Raw genomic sequence first — 24,712 nt, 5'->3', positions numbered from 1 at the left:
GCACAGGGCCAGTACCGGGCAAAGATGGAAATTGGAAGGTCATTTCTTCTTTCTTTCTTTCTTTCTTTCTTTTTTTTTGGTTCTTTTTTTCGGAGCTGGGGACCGAACCCAGGGCCTTGCGCTTGCTAGGCAAGCGCTCTACCACTGAGCTAAATCCCCAACCATTTCTTATTTCTTGAAAGGCAGAATTATTATTGGTTTTACAAAATGATATTTATTCACTTATTTGAATGTCAGGGTAAGTACATGGAGGTGTGGGAGTCAGCTCTCTCCTCCCATCATATAGGTTCTGGGAATTGAACTCAGGTCATCCAGTTTGCTTGCAAGTGCCTTTACCCACTGACCTATCTTGACAGCTCAGAGTTATCATTTTACACTGACACATGAGATCAAGGTTTTGGTTTGCACTCGTGAGTCAGTAAACAGAAGCACTTGACCATGTCTGTCTATGTGTTTGATCTGACTTGGGGACCTAACTAGCCTTTAGTAATCTCCCAGAATGAAGGTCCACTTGGTTGAAGTCATTTGTATTCCTTGTTTCAGAGTGTGATGAGATCTATCATTACAAATTATAATTAATTTGAAAGTGAGAAATAGAACTTGTTTCCTGACATCAGGAGCTGACCTGGCCTCTCAGCAAGGCTTGCTGATCACAGAGCATCTACACCAGGCCACTCTGTGAACAACAAGTGGATATAGCCCACTCCCAGGCCACTGCATAGCTGTCTTTACATGGACAAGAACATTAGCTTTGTCTGAACCTCAACTGGGAGCAAACATCACTCCATCTGTGCTAACATTGGTGACTTCTGATCTCTACTAACTCCATCACTTAAGCCTTTTCTCATTCTATACAGCAGTTACTAAGACACTGTATCAGTCAGATTGAGTTGCTATAACAAAATACACAACCTCACAAATTAGACAATAGACACATTCTGATAGTTCTGAGATGCCAGAGACCAACTTATCTGCTGCTGTGTATGTGATTTTCCTGGTGAGTTGTGCCACAAACATATACTCACCCTACATAGGAACTGAGAGTTTACAGTAACAGTTTAGCAACAGTACAACTTTTTCAACTAATCAGTTTATTTGAGTTCCTTACAAGAGTGTAGGCAAGGGTTACTAACAGGGTAGGGAGGACTCAAAGGCATTACTAAAAAGCCAAGCCAAGCCTGGTGACTACTCACAGGAGCTGCAGCTCTGGAGCTCACTGAAGGACATGCAGACAACTTGCCTGGTCTGAGAGTCTTTCCTCTCAACCCCAGTTTGCTGCCTCTACAATCTTGAGAGGGTCCTGTGGATCTTGATGTTTCCCCTTTTCCTAGACAGACATGTGATTTTTGTTCAGGTCTGGACCCTCCTGAGCATCCAGGAAGGATTGTTTCTAGAAAAGGACTACATATGCCCCTAGTTTGAATTTTTGTGAGGGCTCCATGCCTGACTTGCATGTAGCTGCTGCCTCTCTGTGGACTCATGGACTCTGGCTTGAATATACTTATCTTTAGTTACATTGAAGTACGCTAGTTTTAGAAAGTTATTGGGGAACATTTCAATCCAACACATGCTTAAGTAAACAATATTCAAATGAACATTGTAATAAAACATATATCACTTCACACCAATGCTTCAGGTGTCCATTCTTCAAGTATGAACATTCAGGAACTGGTGCTTGCAGGAAGAGAGCAGACTCTCAAGCCTGTCCAGGGAAGAAGAATTAAAGTTGAGATTCTCAAAATATAGTCAAACGTGTGACAGAAGGAAGATGTGTGTGTGTGTGTGTGTGTGTGTGTGTGTGTGTGTATGTGTGCATGCACACACATATTGGGGGAACACAAGGGTGATGTGAGAGTAAGAGTGAGCGTGACAGAGCATGTGAATATACTAAAACACATTGTTGAAAATGGCCAAAATGACATTTATTATACTGTATACTGGCTTAGAAAAAATGAGAACACAATAAGCTGTCATTCATAGTCCCCAGGGTGAGAGAGTGTGTGTGTGCGTGTGTGTGTGTGTGTGTGAACAACCAGTGGTATTTTGATAAATGTTCATGCTATCAAAAGATCTTATTTAATTTATTTAACTTTTTAATGTTCATTTTTTTATGCATTTGGGTGTTTTGCTCTCACATAGGCCCATGCACCATGCATATGTAGTGCCTGGAGAAGCCAGAAGAGGGCAACCTGGGACTGGAGTTACAGACAGTTGAGAGCCATCATGTATGTTGGGGATGTACCTCAGATTATGTGGAAGAACAATGTATGCTCCTAACTACGGAGGTTTCTCTCTATTACTCAAATTGCCTTCTTAATATTTTTATTTATACCCATACATCTCTGTTCCCAACCTTGATGATAGACACTTCTTTTTGCAGTAGGTAATGGTTGTTAGAGGCTATTAACTGCTCCACATGCTGAGAACGAGTGACTGTGAGTCCCCAGCTGTGGATGGATCATCTTCATCAAGGCTCATGGAGCATACCGGTACAGTGTGTAGGAAGAATGTAAGAGGTTAGGGAGGAGAGCCATAAAATGCTGGCTTCCGGACATGACATGGATGAAGTACGCATCATCTCCTAGTAACTGTGATTGCCTGCACAAGACCTAGACAAGTTCAAACCAGCCAAAATTCTGGTGTATATGGGGATGGGGGGTGCTTGAGGCACCACCCCAGGCTGAGAAGCTATTGACAATTTTTCCCCTTGGGTCATATGGTGTAGGTTATAATGCTCATGCCCCTGTAGCTAATTCAGTAGGGAGAGAGGGAGCCCCACGAGCCTCGCCGACTTCCGTGGTTGATTATTGACAGGCCTGGTCTTCCACAGCTAACTGAAGTAAGACTGAGCTTGCCAAGAGCCTGATCTCTCTGGAATGTTTCCTGAGCCTTAGAAGAAGCTGTACAGATATTATGTTTACAATCCAGTTCTCAGCCTACCTCTTGGTTGGTGACTGCATAGACCCTGAAGTCTACCTGGGCACCACTTTCTCCCCTAAGACAGAGTTTGTTTTCTTCAATATCTGCTCCATGACGTCTTTTGCTACAAAGGAGAAAGCAAATTGAAGAATCAGAGAAGGGAATGAATAAAAGAGCCTGAGAGTTTGTTAGCAACAAGAGTAGGGGGGCAAGGGTTTTCTTAAAGGTATATACCCATACATCCTCCTTCTCCATTTTCATATCTAACTCTACACACAGACAGGAAGAGGGTACTTGCCTTGCACAGTTCCTGGAGACAGGGGATGAACTGCAATGGGATCTCTTTCCATGAACTTTCAGCTTGACAACAAATTTCTTCTTGGCGCTATAGGACTCAGGACAGCAGAGCTCAAAGCAGGGCCTGTAGGTGCAGCTAGGGCCACAGAGGTTAATATGCTTAAGGGACAGGATGGTGTCATCAGCACAACACTCCTTGGAGGGGTCGTAAGTTTTGCCATCACACTTGGGATTGCACGGCCATGAGTCAGGGCCTGAGAAAGTCGGGGATTTTTGAGCTCCTCTCACTCCTTCAAGTATACACAGGAATACTGCAATAAGGACAGCACCTGAGAAATATGAGAGAGAGAGAGAGAGAGAGAGAGAGAGAGAGAGAGAGAGAGAGAGTCAGAATGTACACAGCAACTGGTGACAATCAGAGGCAAGGGCACATCTATCACCAGGTCCTTGTTGGCTAGAGAGGATGCTGAATGGCTTCTGAGGCTGATTCTGGATGTGGTTCTGGTGCGGGCTGATGCATAGGAAATGCAGAATGCTGGGAAGAGGGGTAAGTTTCTTAAGTCTGCAAATAAAAAGGATTCTATTTACAGATGCTAGGTCTATGTTTATGAGGGAAACCCTGGGAATTGAGCAGGAAAGACAGGATTAATTTGAAGTTCAAAGGTACCTTAGAGTTGCAATAATATTTAGACATGATTTTGTCTGGTCTGTCCTTCTAGAAGATTCCAGACACCATGATTCTGATCAGGCTGCAGTGTAGTATATGGCAGAGAAAAAGCAGCGTGTGTTTCCAACTGAAGCTACTATAGCAAGCCTGACAAACAGTGAAGACCTTGATGTAGACTGAAGCCTTGATAGTTCCAGAATGAGATGCTTGGTTATCTATCAAGGAACAGCTGGTGCTTGGAGGTTCTTTATGTGTAGGGGAGGGAGAGACTGGTATTTCCCTATTGGAGAGTCTGTCAACAGCTTTCTTAATAAGGTGTTAAGCAGAATCATGTTTAAAATGTTGTTACTTCTTTACTGTTATTTTTTTATTGTGTGTGTGTGTGTGTTTGTGTGTGTGTATGTGTGCCACATACACACAAAGACATGTTGGCAGGCACACAAATACACACAGAGTGAGGGGAGAATGAGGATGTGAAAGGAGGTCTGCGGACATCATAGAATCAGGTCTCTCCACCTTTACATAGATTTTGCCAATGGAACCCAGGCCATGAAGTTTGCTTGCAATCATTTTCATGTGCTGAGCCATTTCAACAGCCCCATGTTTAATAAATACATACAAAGGAAACCTTTCTGTGTGCCCATTCAAGTGTGTGAGAACATCCCAGGAGTGTGGAGTTCAGAGGACAATCTCTGGTGTTAGCCTTCACTTCCTACCTTGTTTGAGATAGGACCTCCAGTCCCCTGCTGTTGCATTCCAGGGTGCTGGCTCTCGAGCTTCTTAAAGATTCTCTCAGTCTTTTCATGAGAGTCCTGGGAGTAGACTACAGTTCTGGCTTTATATGGGTATTGAACTCGGGCACTCATACTTGAACTGCAAACATTTTATGCACTGAACTATCTCTTTAGCCCCAGAGCCACACTTAAAAGTTCCAGAGTAGAATTTTGTTGAATCTGGAACTGAACTAGAGGCAATTTGGTAAGCTATTGCTGTTCATGATTTACTGGACCCACTCTTATATTTTTGGTTGTGAGCCTAGCCTTTAACGGCTGAGCCATCTCTCCAGCCCTACTGGACCCACTCTTATCAGGAGATGCTCGGCTTCTTGTGTGCTCTGAGGTGTCAGGATCCACCCCCCTCAATGACTCATAATGAGTTACAGAAAATTCAAGACCATAGGGATATTTTTAATAGTCATAGCATTTGATTTTTCCATGGCAGAACAACTTGCCAGAGGCTTGGTAGTTTTCACAATCAGACACTGAATTGAATTCTGGCTCCAGGTTATAGAAGCTGGGAAGTTACAGGCTGCACAGCAGTCTTTAGACAGGACTATGTTTCTTTAGCTCCATGTAGATATTTTGGAAAGAGACGTCATGGGAGGCAGCCTGCTTTTTTCTAAGACTCTGTTACTACTAGGTGAGAATGAGAGCTCCACCATTGCTGCCATGCACTGACATCGCTTCCTGTAAAATGACTCTGCCTCCATGCTCTAAAACACCTTATGAGGTACTACCCCGAGTCACTCTAGCATTGACTAATTAAGATTTTATGACATAAACATTTAGGGCACACACTCAAAACCATGTAGTAGTAAAAAAAAATCAGTATTTTTTTTAAACCTATATCATATTTGGGTGACCTGCTATCTTCTGCCTAAAGTAATCTAAGGGGCTAAGAGATGACTTAGTAGGGTCAGAACTTGTTTTGCAAGCAGGAAGACATGAACACGAATCCGCAGAACCTATGGAAAAATCCAGGCATGACCCTGCACATCTACGACCTGAGACTTGGAATAGAGACCTAAGAATCTGGCCAGCTAGAGTAATCAGGTTCACTGATAGATCTTGTCTCAAGGAATTGAGACGGAAGGCAACAATGAAAAACACACGCTATCTTGCTCTCACTTCTGTGTTACTCACATGGGCACTTGAACCCACACAACTCATAAACATACAACACACACACACACACACACACACACACACACACACACACACACACACACACACACCCAGCAACAATAATAATCAACAATTGTCAAAAACAATCTAGGTGAAGTCAGATCTGGTCAAATCTGGCCATGACTGATTGGGTGATATTCCTATAGAATGAGAGATGGGGTAGAGGAGAGTGATGGGATGAGAGAGAGGGAGGGAGGGAGGGAGAGAGAGGGATGGAGGGAGAGAGAGAGGGAGGGAGGGAGAGAGAGAGGGGAGGGAAGGGACCAGCACATGGTTACCTGTAGGTGAAATTTTGGGGCACAAACACAGCCAGACTCTATCCATGATACGTCTCCCTCAAGCTCTTGCTATAGTAGGACCCTCACTTGTACATAGACCTTGCAATGATGAGGGTGTGCAGTCAAGCTTCCTGCCTAGACAGCTATCTGGAGAAGTTATGGCTAGGCGAGCTTCGGGACTCCTGCTATCCCCTGCTGCAGTGTTCCACTTTCTCACCCCTCACTGCACAATGTCTTGGAAGTGATCCCTTCTGAGACTGAGCACAGGAGTACAAAAATGAGAAGCAGTAAGGGAGTGAAGCTGATACTGGGAGAACCACCAGGTGGCCATGGATAGGGCCACTAGGTCATGATTTGAGTTTCTTTAGTTGGGTCTAGTGGCTCTGAGTAGATTTTGGGAGTGGGTATCTGTGGTTGACAGAAAATCTTTGAAGAGGGTCTGGGAAGAGGGAGAGCTCTGAACTAGTCACAACCTCTCCAGGTAGCTGTCTGTTAATTATCAAAACAGTGCCTGGAGTGAGGGAGCAGAGCAGGAACAAGGATGCAATCCCTATTCTCGGTACCCAACTCTGTGCCCCAGCAGCACGTCCAAGATGTGCCTGCAAGCACTATGGCCTGAAGTCCTGAGCCCCTCAGAATCAGAGGATCATGATGTTCTCAGTCCTAGGCTTGATGCTTGACTGCTCATCTTCATCATTACAGAGTCATTGAACAGTAGCCAGAGACACCAGCATGTATCATGAGATGGGAAAATATGAATAAAGAAGAGAAGGGAGAATTCCGTAAATTCAGAAGGGCTGGGCATGATGGCTTGTACCTTTAATCGCAGTATTCTGGGGCTGAAGTAAGAATATTTCTGTGAATTTAAAGCCAAGACGGTCTAAGTAGGAATTTCCAGGACACTCAGGGCTACATTGTGAGGCTCCATTCTAAATAAATAGATGATAAGAGAAAGAAAAAAAAAGAAAAAGAAAAAAAGAAAGATAGAAAGCTAGAGATAGCTAGCCAGCCAGATAGACAGAATTCAGGGATAAATGAGGGATGCTAAACACACATGTACCCATGTCTCCTTGGTACTTACCAGGGTTTCTAATCTTCATGTTTCTGGATAGGCTGTGTGGTTGTAAGTGGTGGAGTTGTGGAAGAATGGTCATCTGGGACTATGAGCTGTGGCTGACACACCCATGATATTTATACCTTATAGGCAATGATACTCTTGGATGGGTGGAGTTCAAAGTGCTACAGAACAGAAAAGAAGACAAAAGAGTCAAGTCAAACAGATAATCATACCCTAGAACGTTCCATTGTGTGACTGCTGACTGACTCTAAGGGGAGGTGCTGATACTGAGGTCTAGTTCCTTAATTGGTTCTTGACTTGTAAAGAAAGAAGGCTGGGCGGGGGGGGGGGGGGGTGGCTGGGGATTTAGCTCAGTGGTAGAGCGCTTACCTAGGAAGCACAAGGCCCTGGGTTCGGTCCCCAGCTCCGAAAAAAAGAACCAAAAAAAAAAAAAAAAAAAAAAAAGAAAGAAGGCTGGGGGCCAATTGCTGGATGGTAGGTACAAGTGGAACTTCTGGGTCCCAAGGGGAAAAAGGCATGCAGGGAAATTGTGAGGAGCCTTTTCAGCCAGGTTTTGGAACAAGAAGCACGCTGCAATCACATAGGGGCAAAGGGCCGCTGGGAGGGGCCAGAGTGCAGTAGCTCCTGGGCAAGCCGGGTCAGTGCTGGTGGCACTGATCCAGCTAAGTCGGTGGAACAAAAGGGAGCTGGGAGTGCGCTGGTATCACAGCAGCTCCTGGAAAAAGATGGTAGCGTGAGTTTTAAAGCTGCGCGCCACAGCTGACAATCTTCAGGATTTCACTTTGGAAGGGATGTCACATCTGGATATATTCTCCTTTATTCGTGTACAGACTATCAGCGAACATCGACTCTTTCTACCTTCTTCATGTGTTTCACCCTGGAAGCCTCAAGACCTCACCTTGCTTGTAGTCTGGTTCTGAATTCAGAATTCTGTTGTTTAATAAAGTACTTGCTTAGCACATATAAAGCCCTAATACTGCTCCAAGTAGTGCATCATGTTTTGAAAATTAAACTCTAAGAAATAAAAAGTGAGTCCAAGAATCAGCAGTTTTTGAAACTCCTGTTCTAGGTCATAATTTCATAATTTCCATCAAATAACTCTGAAGACTTTTAATTGAAAAAAAGTATTTAGCAGTACTGGGAATTGAGTCCAGGGTCTTGGTCTTCTATCACTGAGCTGTATCCATCAAATGTCAACAATACAGTCACATAAACCAAACCTAAAATGGATACTGCCAGTTGCCAGGCTAACGTGTGTGGGTGAATTCTATAAAGCTTCCTCCTTAGAAGAAGAATGGATCCAGGGAGAGGGAGATTCAGTCTTCTCCAAGGATGAATACTGAGGTTAGTCAATCCAAAGATTCATCCATAAACACATATGAGCAAACAAACATATGTATGTGTGTGCACACATATGTATGTATATACACATATGTATATATGTACATAAATTATGATCAGAAAATAAAAGCCATGTGGTGCCAGCCATGCAGCATCTGCAGGGTACAGCATTCTAGTGCCTCACTGATGGGATTTTACTGTGGCAAAGCCCATGGAGACCCCTGGGATTCTACTGTGGCAAGGCCCAAGCAAACCTATTGCCACTCGGCAAGGATCTGTGGTAAATTTGGTGGCTTCTGTGCTTATTACCTAGATTGTGTGTGCTACGGGCCTCTCCTTGCTTCTACTCCACTGTCTGTACTCATAAAGATATTTAGCTTTACTTTCTCAGTCATGGGCAAGGCAGGGAGCACATAAGCTAAAAGCCCTGAGGATGGGTCTATGTTTTTCTCAATATGTTTTCTGGGGATAAAACCCTCCTCTCTTGTTTTTGCCTTTATTGATTGTCAGATGTGACCATCAATCTTGGGTATTTTGGGACATGTAATCTTTCCCCCAGAGAAACAGCTACAGTCATACTGTGTAAGCCTGTGGCAGTTGTGGAGAATGGCAGGTCCTACTTGCATAACTGTTCTGAGGGATCTATGCCTGATCAACGGAGACTTAGAAAATAGGGAAGTTATGTCTGATCAATAAGAGACTTGAAAATGGTTCTTAGAAAGATGATATCAGGAATTGATAGGTACATGTCAGGAAAGGTTGCTTGGTACAATGAACACATATGTCTGCAATTAAAAAAGTATTATGACAGAGGGCTGCTAATTGATGATGGGGTTTATACCCAAAAATGTTTTATTTATCTCTGACCTTGCATAACTGTGTAACCACATTTACAACCAGCTGGGTATGTTGTCATGACTATAAGACATGTTTGACTACTTATTTAGTTTTGACTTGCTGAAATTGTGCAGTATAGTGCAAAATAAGGTAATTGACTCAGTGGGAGTAGGGAAGGAAGAAGGGAAACTATTAGGGGCTTTTTGTAATGATGAAACTTTAAAAATGCTGATGTTATAATTTCTTTTAATAAAATAATCCAATGAGCAGGATTGTGATTGTATAAATAAGGATGGCTTGAGCTATTCAGGGCCACTTGCTTGAAAGTCAATGGGAGGTCAATGTCTTCACATTTGCTGATTATCCTTCCCTGTCTCAGGACCTGAACCTTGTATCTTGGAGCTAGCAGACTAGTGCCCAAGTAGGGACTTGAAGATTGGCAGGTAAATGTTGGGACTGAGGTGGATAGGATTCTGTATGAGTGCTTCAGACTCACCAGAAGGACCTCTGATTTGAGAGAGAGGCATAGAATCAAGAACTTGAGAAGCCTTGTGCCCTGTCCTTCAGAATGGGACAGTGTAAGTCAAAGGAAATTATAGAAGAACTTGAGAAGTACTGTGTTCTGTCCTTCAGAATGCTCAAGTACTGTGCTCTGTCTTTCAGAATGGGACAGCATGGGTCAAAACTATGCAGTACGTAGATATTATAAAACACAGAGTCAAATCTAAAGGTCTTAATGTTTCTACTAGTCATGTTTTAAAGTTTTTATAATTTGTTCAGAAAATTTGTCCTTGGTTTCCTCCTGAGGGAACTTTTGAATTAGGTGTTTGGGAAAGAGTGGGAGTTGATATTGGGTCTTGGTACTCAGACCCTGGGAATGAAGACATTCATATTACTGCATTTGCATTGTGGGGTCTGATTCATACCTCTATGACTTCTGCTAAGGTGAATGCCCCTTTGGTTCCTGAATTTTACAGAGTTGCTGAAAGAAATCATTGACAATTCTTTGAAGGTGTCCCTTCCTCCTTTCATGTCTCTCCCTAAATTCTGCCTTCTCAAAGAAGAAACTGTGGATGATGATGAGGAACAGGGTGAACCTCTGGATCCTGGAGATGCCTTTGCTATAGAGGAAGAGGCAGTTCAATAGCATAATCCAGATTGACCTCCTTTAGGGAGAGCTAACAGACAGAGACACTGACAGCAATAGGATTTTGGGGAGCTACTGTTGATTATGGCCCCTTACACAAGAAAAATTGCAGGCAGCCTCTCAATTGGTAGAGGAACAACTTAAGACAGGTCACACTGAGCCTTCAAATAGTCCCAAGAATATGCCTACTTTTGTAATCAAGAAAAAGTCTGGAAAATGGAGGTTATTATAAGACTAAGAAAAATTAATGACATTATGCAGGACATGGGAACACTATAAAACCTGGGCTTCCTTCTCCTGTAGCAATCCCCAAAGATGATAGTATCATTGCTATTGATCATCAAGACTGCTTTTTGCTAGCCCTCTGTCACCCAAAGATGGACAGATACTTGCCTTTATCCCACACTCACCTAATTTTTCTAGACCCCATGTCAGGTAAAATGGAAAATTCTCCTTCAAAGGATGAAAAATAGTCTTACTTTATGACAGTAATTTGTGGATGTGATTCTGCTTCATATTAGAAAAGATTTGAAGAATATATCCTTGCTACAATATATGGATGGATGAAAGACTGTACTTTCTTCTAAGAGGTGCTCTAACATCTCATAATAGCACTTAATAAATTTGGACTTAAGGTGGCTCCAGAAAAATACAGATTCAACCCTCATATTCTTATTTATGAAGGAGAGGGAGTGGCTTTGTCACCTCTCAACCTTTGTAGATCAGAACAGACAAGCTACAGCCCTTAAATGGTTTTCAGACTGTGAGGAGATATTGGTCAGACCCTATTTGAAATTACTCACTTCCCAACTTAGGCCTCTGTTTGATGTAATTAGTGGTGATTCTGAGCATAGGTCACCAAGGACTCACCTCTGAAGCTCAAGAGGCACTGAGGATAGTAGATATGGAACCTGAACTGGCTGCCTTCTATAGCCCTAATCAGGAACCTCAGTGGAGAGATAAGTATACCAACCCATCCACAAAACTTCTTACCCTGAATTTTTCCTATTTACAAGGAATGCAGGGACAAAGACGGAGCAGAAACTGAGAGAATAGTCAACCAAATAATTGGCCCAACTTGAGACCCACCTCATGGGGAAGCACCAGTCCCCGACACTATCAATGGTGCTCTGTTATGCTTGCAGATAAGAACCTAGCATACCAGTGAGAGGCTCTACCTAGCAACTAACCCAGACAGATGCACACACCCATATCCAAACATTGGACAGAGTTTGGGGAGTCTTATGGAAGAGTTGGGGGAAAGATTGGGAGCCCTTTGGAGAGGATAGGAACTCTACAGTACTAACCTGAACCCTTGGGGCGCTCAGAGACTGAACCACCAACCAAAGAACATACACGGGCTAGATCTAGGTCCACTGGACGTAGGCAGCAGATGCACAGGTCGGTCCTCATGTGGTCTCCCAACAACTGTAGCAGGGGCTGTCTCTAAAGCTGTTGCCTGTCTGTGGATCCAGTTCCTCTGACTGGGCTGCCTTGTCTGGCCTCATTGGAAAGAGGATAAGCCTAGCCCTGTGGAGACATGATGTGCCACGGGAATACGCAGGGAGCCTCCACCCTCCTAGAGGAGAAGGAGAGGGAGAATGAGGGTAGGGGACTTTGTGAGGGGGGACCATAAGGACAAGGGACAGTGATCAGGATATAAAGTGAATAAATGAATGAATGAGTGAACAAATAAATAAATGAAAAAGAGAGTTGAGTTTTATGACTCTTGGAGATAAGTGCTGGCATTATATAGACGTAAGGGGGAAATTCCTCTATTTTTCAATTTCTTCAGAGCTTATCCACTTGGCTTCAGTTTCCAGCACTGCTCCCGATGCCCCCCACTCACCACCACATTTCATCACTCTACTTCCACTTCTAAAGGAAAACCACAGGTTTCAGCTAGATGACTCAAATGCTTTGTTTGCAGGTTTTTCCCTACAATTTTTATCTCAAAGTAAGCAATATATCTTTGAACAATTTTCTGATAGGCCGTAGCTTACTCATTAGGGTCTTTAAAATTATACTAATTTAGTTTACATGTCTGAGTGTTTCGCCTGCATGTCTGTGCACCACAGGTGTGCCTTGTGACTCTGGGTGGCATCGAGTCACATGGGACTCCAGTCACAGACAATCGTGATTCTCCATGTGGGCGATAGGGTTTGAACCCAGGTGCTCTGGAAGAACAACCAGTGCACTTAGCTACCGAGCCATCTTTCCGGCTCCACCATGAGTAGATTCTTCAAAGCCACACTTGAAGTATGGAGTGCAGGTCATTTTCTACAGCGAGTACAATGGCAATATTCACACCACAAACTATTCTATGACATTACTTCTGTTGCTTCATGATTAGGTATAAATAAAAGTCAGTCAGTCTCTTTAGAAAAAAAATTGCTATTTGTCCTGTTGGAAAACAATAGCAGTGTTATTGAAAGCAGTCAGAGAGGTTCCTGCAACTCTGTGTTCCTTGGCATATTTGAGAACATGTTAATTATTTCCCTAAGCAATGTTAATATTATTGATTATTTTATTTTCATTACATAAACAGGCACAACTCACGTGAGGTAGGTTGTTGCAATTCTATTGTTTGCTGGTAACAAATGAAAGCAGGCCATAGCTTTAGTCCACAACAGCACAAACATCCAGCTGTCTTATTTTTCCATTGCTCTCAGGATTAACATCAAGTTACTAGAGACTCAATATGCCAGATGATGGAGAGAAAGCTATCAGGCAGCCAAAGGCTCCTCCTTCAGTTTCTAGGTCAGGCTGGAAACAAAGACATTTCACAGACGGATCAGGAACCGTGGAGTATTTCATCAGTGAGAGATCATTATGTTACTCCAGAGCCAGGTGTTAAAAAGCTGTAACATTCAAATGTACGGAGAGATGTTTTTTGGAGGTCTGATTTCCTTTGTCATTTATAGTTTTTCTTATTTGGTTCTATTTCTCTACCTCTTCTGGTTAATTTGGCTAAAGGCTTGTGAGTCTTGGTCCCTATTCCCCCCTTTTTCCAATTCTACTTCATCCCTGACTTTTATTATCTCTTCTATTATAATATAACATCTATTTGGGTGCTACTTGTTTATGCTACTTTCCAAGACCTTTGTGTGAATCCTTATGAAAATGTGATCTTCCCAGTTTTTGGATGTAGGCACTTAATACCATACGATTTCCTTAGAATTTATTGTACCGGGCTTCATCCTTATTGCGATATCCCCTCCCAATGGGACAGTTGGTCATGGAAGAGAAGGGAGGCTTTTACATGCAGGGAAACTTCAGGAAGAGTGTAGTCCATGGGTCTGAGTTTGCTTCATCTCTTATAAGACTGTGAACTTCCTCTGGCCCTGAGACAGTGTTGTCAACAATGGCTGATACAAGGCCATTGTTTCTCTCTTCAGAGATTGGAGGTTGAGCAGGGGTGAAAAACATGTCAGCAGGGGGTGAGAAATCAGATTTGTTTCTGGAAGACAACACAGAGATGGCCATACTGAAACATTTCATATGTGCTTCTGGATCAGGAACTGTGATGGGTCCCAGAGGGTGGCACACAGGTACTAATGGATAGAAAATTAGTTGTCATGGGGGAAATGGCACTTGGGATGCTCAAAGAGGCCTTGACTTTAGTCCAGAGGAAGCCAAGTAAGAAATGCGTGGATGGGTTTCACTACATTGTTGATAAGAGTTGGGGACAGATGAGGACTGCTACCCATAGGCTAACACTTTAGAGACTAAACTTACTATTGTCTCCAGAAAGTGAGTACAGGGGTTGCCTAGATGCACAGCAACATATAGCCAATGATAGGTGGCAAAGTATTGAAGAAAAATATTGAAAATCAAACTTTTTTTTCAGGCAGAAAGATGAGCAATTCCAATTAAAAATTGTATTTTTTCTCCATGGGAAAAATGTGTTAAAATATGCCAGTTTGAAAATTTGTGACTAATGAGTGAGCAGGCCTCAACGTGCAGAGAGACCTAGATGGTCTCCATTACCTCCATTAGCTAATGAATGCCTCCCCAAATAATTGTATCTTACATCTTCTTTTGTGCAGGGCCCCAGTGAATCACTATGAGAGATCAGACTAAAGGTACAGAGCAAGACTGTATCTCCCCCCCCCTTAGGGATGTTCACTACACCCCACCCAGAAAGCTATTCTCCAAATCCAGAGCCACCATGTTTATAATGGAGGAAGTAGTCTGGGTGCCAATGCAGCACCTGGGTTTGAGCCTATGAGAATGAACTTACTGTGTTGAAATTTTAGTGAAGTAGCACTTCTTGAATGCCTGGCCTTCCATTTCAGTTTTCCCGACATCTTTCTTTGACTTACCATAAAGTTGGTATCATTATATTGTGAGTAGCTCACACATGATTTATAGACAATTTCACATTAATTGATAAGATTTTTGTGTTGTGCACACTTCCGTTTTGTAATCTATGAGAGTTCAACTGTAAAACTCTAAGCAATAATAGACACAGTGTTGGAGCAATAGAAACAATGTCGGGAGATAGTTTGGATTACTCTGTTCTGCCAACAGCTGGAGAAGAGATAAGGCCAGAGAAAGGCATGGGCTAGGGTGATGTCGCCCCAGAATTTGGCATGGGCCTTTTCTACTTCATCACTGCATGATTGTTCTGTTCCAGCTGCTTCTCATTAGTCATTACCTCCTGCCTCACTTCTTCACAGAGAAGGGCAAATCTGACAATTTCTGTCGCCTGCAAAGATTTCCTTTCTCGAAACCCTAGTAAATCATCCCCACTCCCTGTGAATGTAAGAACGTACCCGTGAAAATAACATTCCACCAGTTCTTGAAATCAGAGCCTTCAAGTTCTACTTCTGTCCTCAAGCAGATCATTTATCCTGACCCCGAAGTCTTACGCACTCACATGTTGGGGAGACCAACAGCTGGATGAATGGTAATAGCCCAGATGCACCTAAGCTTCACCATGCTATCAGTTCAGATGACGTCATGCTTATAGTTTAGAGCCTTTCAGGGTAGACAGGGATGTAATAGGCACATGGAATTATGATGCTATCATCTTCCTACAGGAAAGCACAGATGAGGTCCTCAGCCTCAGAAGAAGCCAGAGGCAGCAAAGGAATCAGCTTTACAGACTCACAATATCCAGTGGGGAAGCAGTAGTGATAGAGCTGAGGGAAAGGTCTGATACTCTCTTGTCTCCACCAATGATCCAGCAACACGGTTCCATAAACCTAGTCAGCAAGGAAAATGATACAGTGATGGACATCCAGATGTGGTCATGGAAAGTACCTAGATCCTGTATTGGCTCCAGGCTTTCATGAAGGAATATTTAAAATATGACTTTAAACCAAAAGGATTCTGAAGTGGAAACTTCTGGTTTCTTTGCAAAGTCAGGTATGTCAAATGATGTTCTGCTGGGGCACACCGGTGAAAGGATGTTTTGCAAAAGCAGATCCATGAGAGAATGTTTTCCCGAGGCAGACACAGGTGAAAGGACACATGATGTTTAGAAGGAATATAAATATGACCCCATAGATAGCAGGGACTCAAGCATTGGTTTGCTTTGCTCCACCTGTTTGCTAACAACATTCATGCGTTGGTTCACCTTACGTTGCATTGCTGAGGTCACAGTGATGCCATAAAGAGAAATTAGCCAAAGAACGTCTCATGAGGTTCCTGTGGCCTCTTGTCACTTCAGCGGCTTTGGGTCAGTTGGCTAGCCTTGCAGTTTCTTATGGATTGAACTGGCCTTGCTGGTTCATGTGTGGGGACTGTCGAGAGGACTGGACTTCAGCTTCTGGCTCGTGTTGGGTGTCTGCTTAATGGACTGGACTGAGCTGCTGATATCCTGACAGCAACAGGGATGACATTAGCTTAAATACTCAACAAAGGGGAGAGAGAACCTGTAGAGTTCATATACAGGGGTTAAGCACAGTCCCTGGTTGAGGGATGGGGCCACCCACGCTTCTCAAAAATTTTAACCCAGAATTGCTCCTGTCTAAAGGAAATATGGGCAAAGAGCAGAGCAGAGACTGAAGGAAAGGCTGTCCAGAGACTTTCCCACCTGGGGATCCATCCCACATGCAGCCATCAAGCCCAGTCACTATTGCTGATGCCAAGAAGTGCTTACTGACAGGAGCCTGATATGGATGTCTCCCAAGAGGCTCTGCCTGAGCCTCACTGATACAGATGCAGATGCAGATGCTTGCAGCCAATCATTAGACGAATACGGAGATGCAATGGAAGAGTTAGGAGAAGGACTGAAGGAGCTGAAGGGCTTTGCCACCCCATATGAAGAATAACAATATCAATCAGACCCTCCCACCCAGAGCTCCCAGGGACTAAACCACAAACCAAATAATACACACAGAGGGAGCCATGGCTCCAGCTGCATATGTAGCAGAGGGTGGCCTTATCTGGCATCAAAGGGAGGGGAGGTCCTTGGTTGTGTGAAGGTTTGATGCCCCAGTGTAGGGGAATGCTAGGGTGGTAAGGTGGGAGTGGGTGGGTGGGGGAGCACCCTCAGAGAAGCAGGGGAAAGGGGGTGGGATTGGGAGTTTACAGAGGGGAAACCAGGAAGGGGGAATAACTTTTGAAATGTAAGTAAATAAAATAACCAATAAAATTTAAAAAAAGTAATAAAATTGGACTTGCTTCCAAAGAGCTCTTTCTAAACAGATGTACTTTCCCTGTATTCTAATAACTTTTCTACTATCACTGGTGGGTAGTGGGCTAGAGGGGAGGTTGAACACTTATTAAAGCAGGTTGAAAAAATATATGCCATCAGTATTCTTTCCATTTTTATGTGCTTTTGAATCCTTTGTCTGATCAAGTGAGGGTATCTATTAGATAAGCGCTAAGTGAAAAATTTGTGAAGTTTAACCTTTTCTCCAATCAAAGAAGAACTTAGAGTTATAAGGTACATTCAAAGGTAACAGGTGTGTGTGTGTGTGTGTGTGTGTGTGTGTGTGTGTGTGTGTGTGTGTGTGTGATTTAATTAAAATTTTGGGGAAATTACAAGAACTCTATTAGCATCATTTCCTGATATATTTCTTCTCCTCTAACTTCTATCTTCACTCTGCTCAATGCACTCAAATTCATAACTTCCTTATGTATGTATATTTACACATGTTTATGCACACCTGTGGCCCACTGGTTCCACTTAGTGTTGTATGTGTAGGGCTGACTGTTTAGGACTGGATACTCTCTCAGGGGCTTTGTAATTGGATAACACTGATTATCCACCTTACAGTAGGCATTAATTGCATTTAGCCCTTAACCTGGTGCAGGGCTATGTGAGATTCCTCCTATTTACATTGACATGTCAGCTTGTGGTGTGATTGTGCACATGTTATTTAGTTGACCATGTTTTTAAAGATTTCCTCATCACATAGAGAAGGCTCATAGCAGAAATCCTGGTCTTCTGATGTTTACAATCTTTCTAGCCTGTAGAGAGAATTTTGGTTTCTTTAAAAAAACACAGAAATATCATAAGACTGTTTTCCTTTTAATCTGAGGTGTGGGATATGGAGCTGCTTCAAGTCGTTTACTGCAGCTGACTGTGGTTTGCCCCATGCTCTAGCAGGGAAATGATTTTCCCAGCAGCAGATAGTTTCTGTGATTATGTGATGTTTGGAATTCTGGAGACTTTTCATGTAAATACTAGGGCCCTGAGTGGTGGGTTGGGTTGTTTGGTTGTTATGGCTCATGGATTGTTAATTAATCATATACAAAAAAATTAACAAGAAGAAATTAGATATCCTGACAGTAATGATCAAACTTGCTTGGCTCAAGGAATTCAAAATCCCTAACCAACAGAAAGTAGTCTAGTGATAACATTGCCCCCTTTCCTTCTATTCCCTTTCTATCCTATCTAATGTTAGGGGGTTGAATTGGTGGAAGAAAAATGGTGGAGTAGGGTAAAAGAAAAGAAGTACCCAGAAAGTAGCCAAAGTCTAGGTACAAGTGGCACCCAACATGGGACTATACATAATGGGAAAATTGACTTTAATTGTCACAGACATAGAGGAAACAGCAGGAGATGAAGAAATGAATATTTCCTTTCAAGATGCCACCCAAACTTTTATTGTGGTTGCTACTGCTGGAATATTGTCTGCTTTGCTCCCATGGGGAAGTTTCTGTTATTTCTTTTTCTTCATCCTATATTCTGTTTTTAAAAAGTTTGTGAGAACAGCTGAGTACTTGGAAAAACGATGGGTGGAAACAGAGGGACCTGTGGCACAAAATATAGATGAAATGGAAAAACAAAAGGGTTTGCTCTCTTGTTTCTGAAAGGTTTGCAGAGTTGGCTGTGCAACTGGAAAAACTGCAGGTGAAAGTAAAAACACTTGGGAAGCGAGACCTGCCAGAGAAGGAGAACAAACGGGCTCAGTCCAGGTCACCAAGCAAGAGAAAGTGAATTTCTCACAAGAGGGAAGAGGGAAAGAAACTGTGCTGTAAGGCTGTTGGGTCAGAGAGAGGCTCATGGGGTGGGAGGACAACATGCTGAAACAGTCCATTTTGGAAGAAAGGCTTCATCTTGAACCAACTGCACTGGCAGAGTTGGAGGAGTGGTGGTCCTAGGTTACAAAACCACCATTGACTTTCCCAGTAGTTGTACAACATATGCCTACTAATAGAGGGGGAACAAGGCTATGATGAGCCAGAATGGCATCCTATAGAAATGATAGATCTAAGGCAGTTTAAAGAGGTCATGGTTTTATATGAGATATATTTGCCTCATGTGAAAAAACTCTAAATAACGTGGGTACTCAAAATAGAACTATTTCCCAAGATTGGAAGAGATTGGTGACAGTTGTAGTACAGGCCAGTCCATAATTGCAATGGCTAAATGGTGGAGGGAAGAAGCTACAAATATTTACAGTGAAATGGAGTGAGAGGGATGAATGTAGTCAAAGGCCAGATGCTGAGTGAAGGGTCATACTCTGATATACAAGAACAGATTTAATTTGATAATGCCACTATTGAGCAATATTGCTTAATAGCTTTAAGAGATTGGGACAAAGTTGAGGAGCACAGGAACAGGTCCACTTCTATTAAAATGATTATATAAGGCTATGGAGAAGTCATTGCTATTTTTTCTGCCAATTTTAGTCTTAGCTGTGAATAAAGCCATATCAGACTCTGACACAAAGCAGGTGTTGATAGAGATCTTGGAGTATGAAAATGTAAATACCGAATGTAAAAAAAAATTGTTAGGGCACTAACGGAAAAGTTAGCACCCGTAGATAAATGGATAAGTGATATGACTGATAATGGTTCTAATATATATACTCCTAATATCATAGATCAGACTATAGCTAGAGATCTCCAATATCAAAATTCCTGGTGCTTCAGTTGCAGCAAATATGGCCATCTGCAAATAAATCTGTGACCAATCCACTAAAAGTCTCAGGTCTCTAAATGCCCAGTAGGTTAATTGTGAGAAAGGTGGACCACAGAATCTCCAAGGGAATTTTTAAATATATAAACCAGAAAGAAGAACCAGGTTTCCATGGGTGCACAGGCTATGTGACATGGTTGTAATTGAACCAATGAGTATAGGTCCAAGAGAGATACCCCAGGCAAGTTTCTACAGTCGGAAAATGAAGTGAGGGCCTGGATTGAGGCCCTGAAGAAATAGTTATGAGCTGTTTACCCTTTGTTAGCTAGTCAGCAACACGCAGACTGAAAAACCTTGACCAAATATTGCAGATCTAATGCATGCTCCTGCAGGCAGTGCTGTTCTAGACTTGGCCATAGATAAACATCTTATCCTATCCCTTAAAACTCAATGCTATAAAGTATCTACTGGGATTTATGATCCTTTGCCAACAAGGACAGGAAATGATCATGGGAAGGAATGGATTGGCTTTTCAAGGATTCAGTATGCATCTAGGTATTATAGATGAATATTTCTCTTTTTTTTCTTTTTTTCTTTTTTCTTTTTTTTGGAACTGGGGACCGAACCCTGGGCCTTGCGCTCTACCACTGAGCTAAATCCCCAACCCTAGATGAATATTTCAAAAGGGAAATTAAACTAGGACCTATGTACAAAGAGAGATGCAATTTTTTAAAAAAGATCATGAAATTTTATTTAACTGCAAAAAAGAATGAGATTTCAACATTTGCAAGAAAATGAGCAGAACTAGGGGTCATTAGTAAAAATGGAACAAGCCAGGCTCAGAGAGTCACGTGCAGCACACTCCTCTTGTATGAAGAAGCAATGCAAATATATATTCTTACGTGTAATACACACTGAGACATGCAATTTAACACATGTGATCGTATAGCTCAGATGCTACTGGTTACCTACACCAGATGCAAACTGCTCCCATAGGAAGGAATGGGATCTTTTACAACGGGATACTCAGATTAATATTCCTGCCGTCCCAGAGACAGCCCTTGTTGAAATAAGGGCTGAAATGATAGGTGCTCCTGTGAAAGGTATTGATATATATCATAAAAAACAACCTCAGGTTGTGCCAATTTCCAAATAGCGTACATCACAGAGTTTACAAATTTATAAGGGAGAGGGTACTGTTGAAATATCAATGGCCCTACACTTAAGAAGGTTGACTGACCAGCTTGTGTTGGTAGATCAGTGGCTCTTAACTAAGAAAGAATTATGGGCACTGAGCATCTGGTACAAGAGCAGCTGAAGGCTCAACATATAAAAAAGTCTACCAGCCCATTGGATGTCCCTTTTGTTATATAAAAAAAAGAAATCAGGCAATGGGGAATGTTAACAGATTTAAGTGTAGTGAAGAGAGTAACTCAACCAATAGATCCATTACGGCCTGAATTCCTTTATCTTTTTTATTTCCCAAGGCATAGCCTATGATAGTAATTGATGTAAAAGATTGCCTCCTTACATGGGGAAGATAGGGAACCTTTTCTTTCACAGTACCTACTTATAATAATGGTTGACCAGTTAAAATGCATCAGTGGAAAGTTCTCCCACAGGGATTGTTAACTACTCCAAGTTTATGTTTGAGTAACAAGCACTAGAAGTAACTTTTAGGCAATTTCATTAATCCATTATTTATCATTATGTGGATAATATTTTTTTTATTCATTAAAACCTTTTATTTTGTGTGTAATTCTCAGAAATTGAGGCATATCACATGTTTGCCTTGTGGCCACAGAGGCCTGAAGGGAACACTGGACTTCCTTGAAGTAGAGTTATAGGCATTTATGAGTTGTTATGTTATATGGGAAATAAACTCAACACCCCTGCAAGAACAACATGTGATATTAACTACTGAGCCATATCTCCAGGCCCCGGTTTTCATAATTTTTTTTTAATCTTTATGAACTTGAGTCTTTCTTATTTACATTTCGATTGTTATTCCCCTTCCCGGTTTGCGGGCCAACATCCCCCAACCCCTCCCCCTCCCCTTCTATATGGGCTTCCCCTCTCCATCCTCCCCCCATTACCACCCTCCCCCCAACAATCTCCTTCAATTAGGGTTCAGTCTTGGCAGGATCAAGGACTTCCCCTTCCACTGGTGCTCTTACTAGGCTATTCATTGCTACCTATGAGGTTGGAGCCCAGGGTCAGTCCACGTATAGTCTTTGGGTAGTGGCTTAGTCCTGGAAGCTCTGGTTGCTTGGCATTAACCAACAACTATTTTATCATTTTTAGGGCCATGAATTTGAGAACAACGTTGGAAATTGTTGCAGTACTCAGGGTCTAAGATAAAATGACTGAACGTTCAAGACCAAGTAGGGGATATACTAAGATACAGCTTAAAACAAGCAAATACTTAAAACACGTACAAGCACACACACACACACACACACACACACACACACACACACACACACACACACGCACACGCACACGCACATGCACACGCACACGCACACACACACACAGAGCTCTGGTTGGTTGGCATTGTTGTTCATCTGAGGTCTCAAACCCCTTCAAGCTCTTCCAGACCTCTGATTCCTTCAACGGGGGTCCCGATCTCAGTTCAGTGGTTTGCTGCTGGCATTCGCCTATGTATTTGCTGTGTTCTGGCTGTGTCTCTCAGGAGAGATCTACATCTGGTTCCTGTCGGCCTGCACTTCTTTGCTTCATCCATCTTGTCTAATTGGGTGGCTGTATATGTATGGGCCACATGTGGGGCAGGCTCTGAATGGGTGTTCCTTCTGTGTCTGTTTTAATCTTTGCCTCCCTATTCCCTGCCAAGGGTATTCTTGTTCCCCTTTTAAAGAAGGAGTGAAGCCTTCTCATTTTGGTCATCCTTCTTGAGTTTCATGTGTTCTGTGCATCTAGGGTAATTCAAGCATTTGAACTAATATCCACTTACCAATGAGTGCATACCATGTGTGTGTTTCTGTGAATGGGTTAGCTCACTCAAGATGACATTTTCCAGTTCCATCCATTTGCCTATGAATTTCATAAAGTCATTGCTTTTGATAGCTGAGTAATATTCCATTGTGTAGATGTACCACATTTTCTGAATCCATTCCTTTGTTGAAGGGCATCTGGGTTCTTTCCAGCTTCTGGCTATTATAAATAAGGCTGCTATGAACATAGTGGAGCATGTGTCTTTGTTATATGTTGGGGCATCTTTTGGGTATATGCCCAAGAGAGGTATAGCTGGGTCCTCAGGTAGTTCAATGTCCAATTTTCTGAGGAACCTCCAGACTGATTTCCAGAATGGTTGTACCAGTCTGCAATCCCACCAACAATGGAGGAGTGTTCCTCTTTCTCTACATCCTCACCAGCATTTGTTGTCACCTGAGTTTTTGATCTTAGCCATTCTCACTGGTGTGAGGTGAAATCTCAGATTTGTTTTGATTGCATTTCCCTTATGACTAAAGATGTTGAACACTTCTTTTGGTGTTTCTCAGCCATTCAGCATTCCTCAGCTGTGAATTCTTTGTTTAGCTTTGAACCCCATTTTTTAATAGGGTTATTTGTCTCTCTGTGGTCTAACTTCTTGAGTTCTTTGTATATTTTGGATATAAGCCCTCTATCTGTTGTAGGATTGGTAAAGATCTTTTCCCAATCTGTTGGTTCCCGTTTTGTCCTAACCACAGTGTTCTATTCCTTACAGAAGCTTTGCAGTTTTATGAGATTCCATTTGTCGATTCTTGATCTTAGAGCATAAGCCATTGGTGTTTTGTTCAGGAAATTTTCTCCAGTGCCCATGTGTTTGAGATGCTTCCCCAATTTTTCTTCTATTAGTTTGAGTGTATCTGGTTTGATGTGGAGGTCCTTGATCCATGTGGACTTAAGCTTTGTACAGGGTGATAAGCATGGATCGATCTGCATTCTTCTACATGTTGACCTCCAGTTGAACCAGCACCATTTGCTGAAAATGCTATCTTTTTTTTCCATTGGATGGTTTTGGCTCCTTTGTCAAAATCAAGTGACCATAGGTGTTTGGGTTCATTTCTGGGTCTTCAATTCTATTCCACTGGTCTATCTGTCTGTCTCTGTACCAATACCATGCAGTTTTTTTTAATCACTATTGCTCTGTAGTACTGCTTGAGTTCAGGGATAGTGATTCCTCCAGAAATCCTTTTATTGTTGAGGATAGTTTTAGCTATCCTGGGTTTTTTGTTATTCCAGATGAATTTGCAAATTGTTCAGTCTAACTCTTTGAAGAATTGGATTGATATTTTGATGGAGATTGCATTGAATGTGTAGATTGCTTTTGGTAAAATGGCCATTTTTACTATATTAATCCTGCCAATCCATGAGCACGGGAGATCTTTCCATCTTCTGAGGTCTTCTTTAATTTCTTTCTTCAGAGGCTTGAAGTTCTTATTGTATAAATCTCTTACTTGCTTGGTTAAAGTCACACCGAGGTATTTTATATTATTTGGGACTATTATGAAGGGTGTCGTTTCCCTAATTTCTTTCTCGGCTTGTTTCTCTTTTGTGTAGAGGAAGGCTACTGATTTATTTGAGTTAATTTTATACCCAGCCACTTTGTTGAAGTTGTTTATCAGCTTTAGTAGTTCTCTGGTGGAACTTTTGGGATCACTTAAATAAACTATCATATCATCTGCCAATAGTGATATTTTGACTTCTTCTTTTCCAATCTGTATCCCCTTGATCTCCTTTTGTTGTCTGATTGCTCTGGCTAGAACTTCAAGAACTATATTGAATAAGTAGGGAGAGAGTGGGCAGCCTTGTCTAGTCCCTGATTTTAGAGGGATTTCTTAAAGTTTCTCTCCATTTAG

At 42.2% G+C, this 24,712-nt stretch overlaps 1 protein-coding gene across 1 annotated transcript; it reads right to left on the bottom strand.

Moving 5' to 3' along the window:
* Positions 1-202: 202 nt before the first annotated feature.
* Igfl3 (IGF like family member 3) lies at positions 203-7,283 on the bottom strand. The gene is made up of 4 exons (XM_087610036.1): positions 7,207-7,283; positions 3,218-3,545; positions 2,977-3,043; positions 203-1,702 (listed from the first exon to the last, which is right to left on the bottom strand). The coding sequence occupies exons 1-4, from the start codon at positions 7,277-7,279 to the stop codon at positions 1,697-1,699; spliced, it is 474 nt and encodes a 157-aa protein (XP_087466162.1). The 5' UTR covers positions 7,280-7,283; the 3' UTR covers positions 203-1,696.
* Positions 7,284-24,712: the final 17,429 nt, after the last annotated feature.

The sequence above is a fragment of the Rattus norvegicus genome, chromosome 1 (assembly GCF_021556685.1).
Source record: "Rattus norvegicus strain SHRSP/BbbUtx chromosome 1, alternate assembly SHRSP_T2T, whole genome shotgun sequence".
In the NCBI taxonomy this organism is placed as follows: Eukaryota; Metazoa; Chordata; class Mammalia; order Rodentia; family Muridae; genus Rattus; species Rattus norvegicus.
Note: the sequence above shows the minus strand (reverse complement) of the source record. Positions and strands in the feature narration are given on the sequence as shown.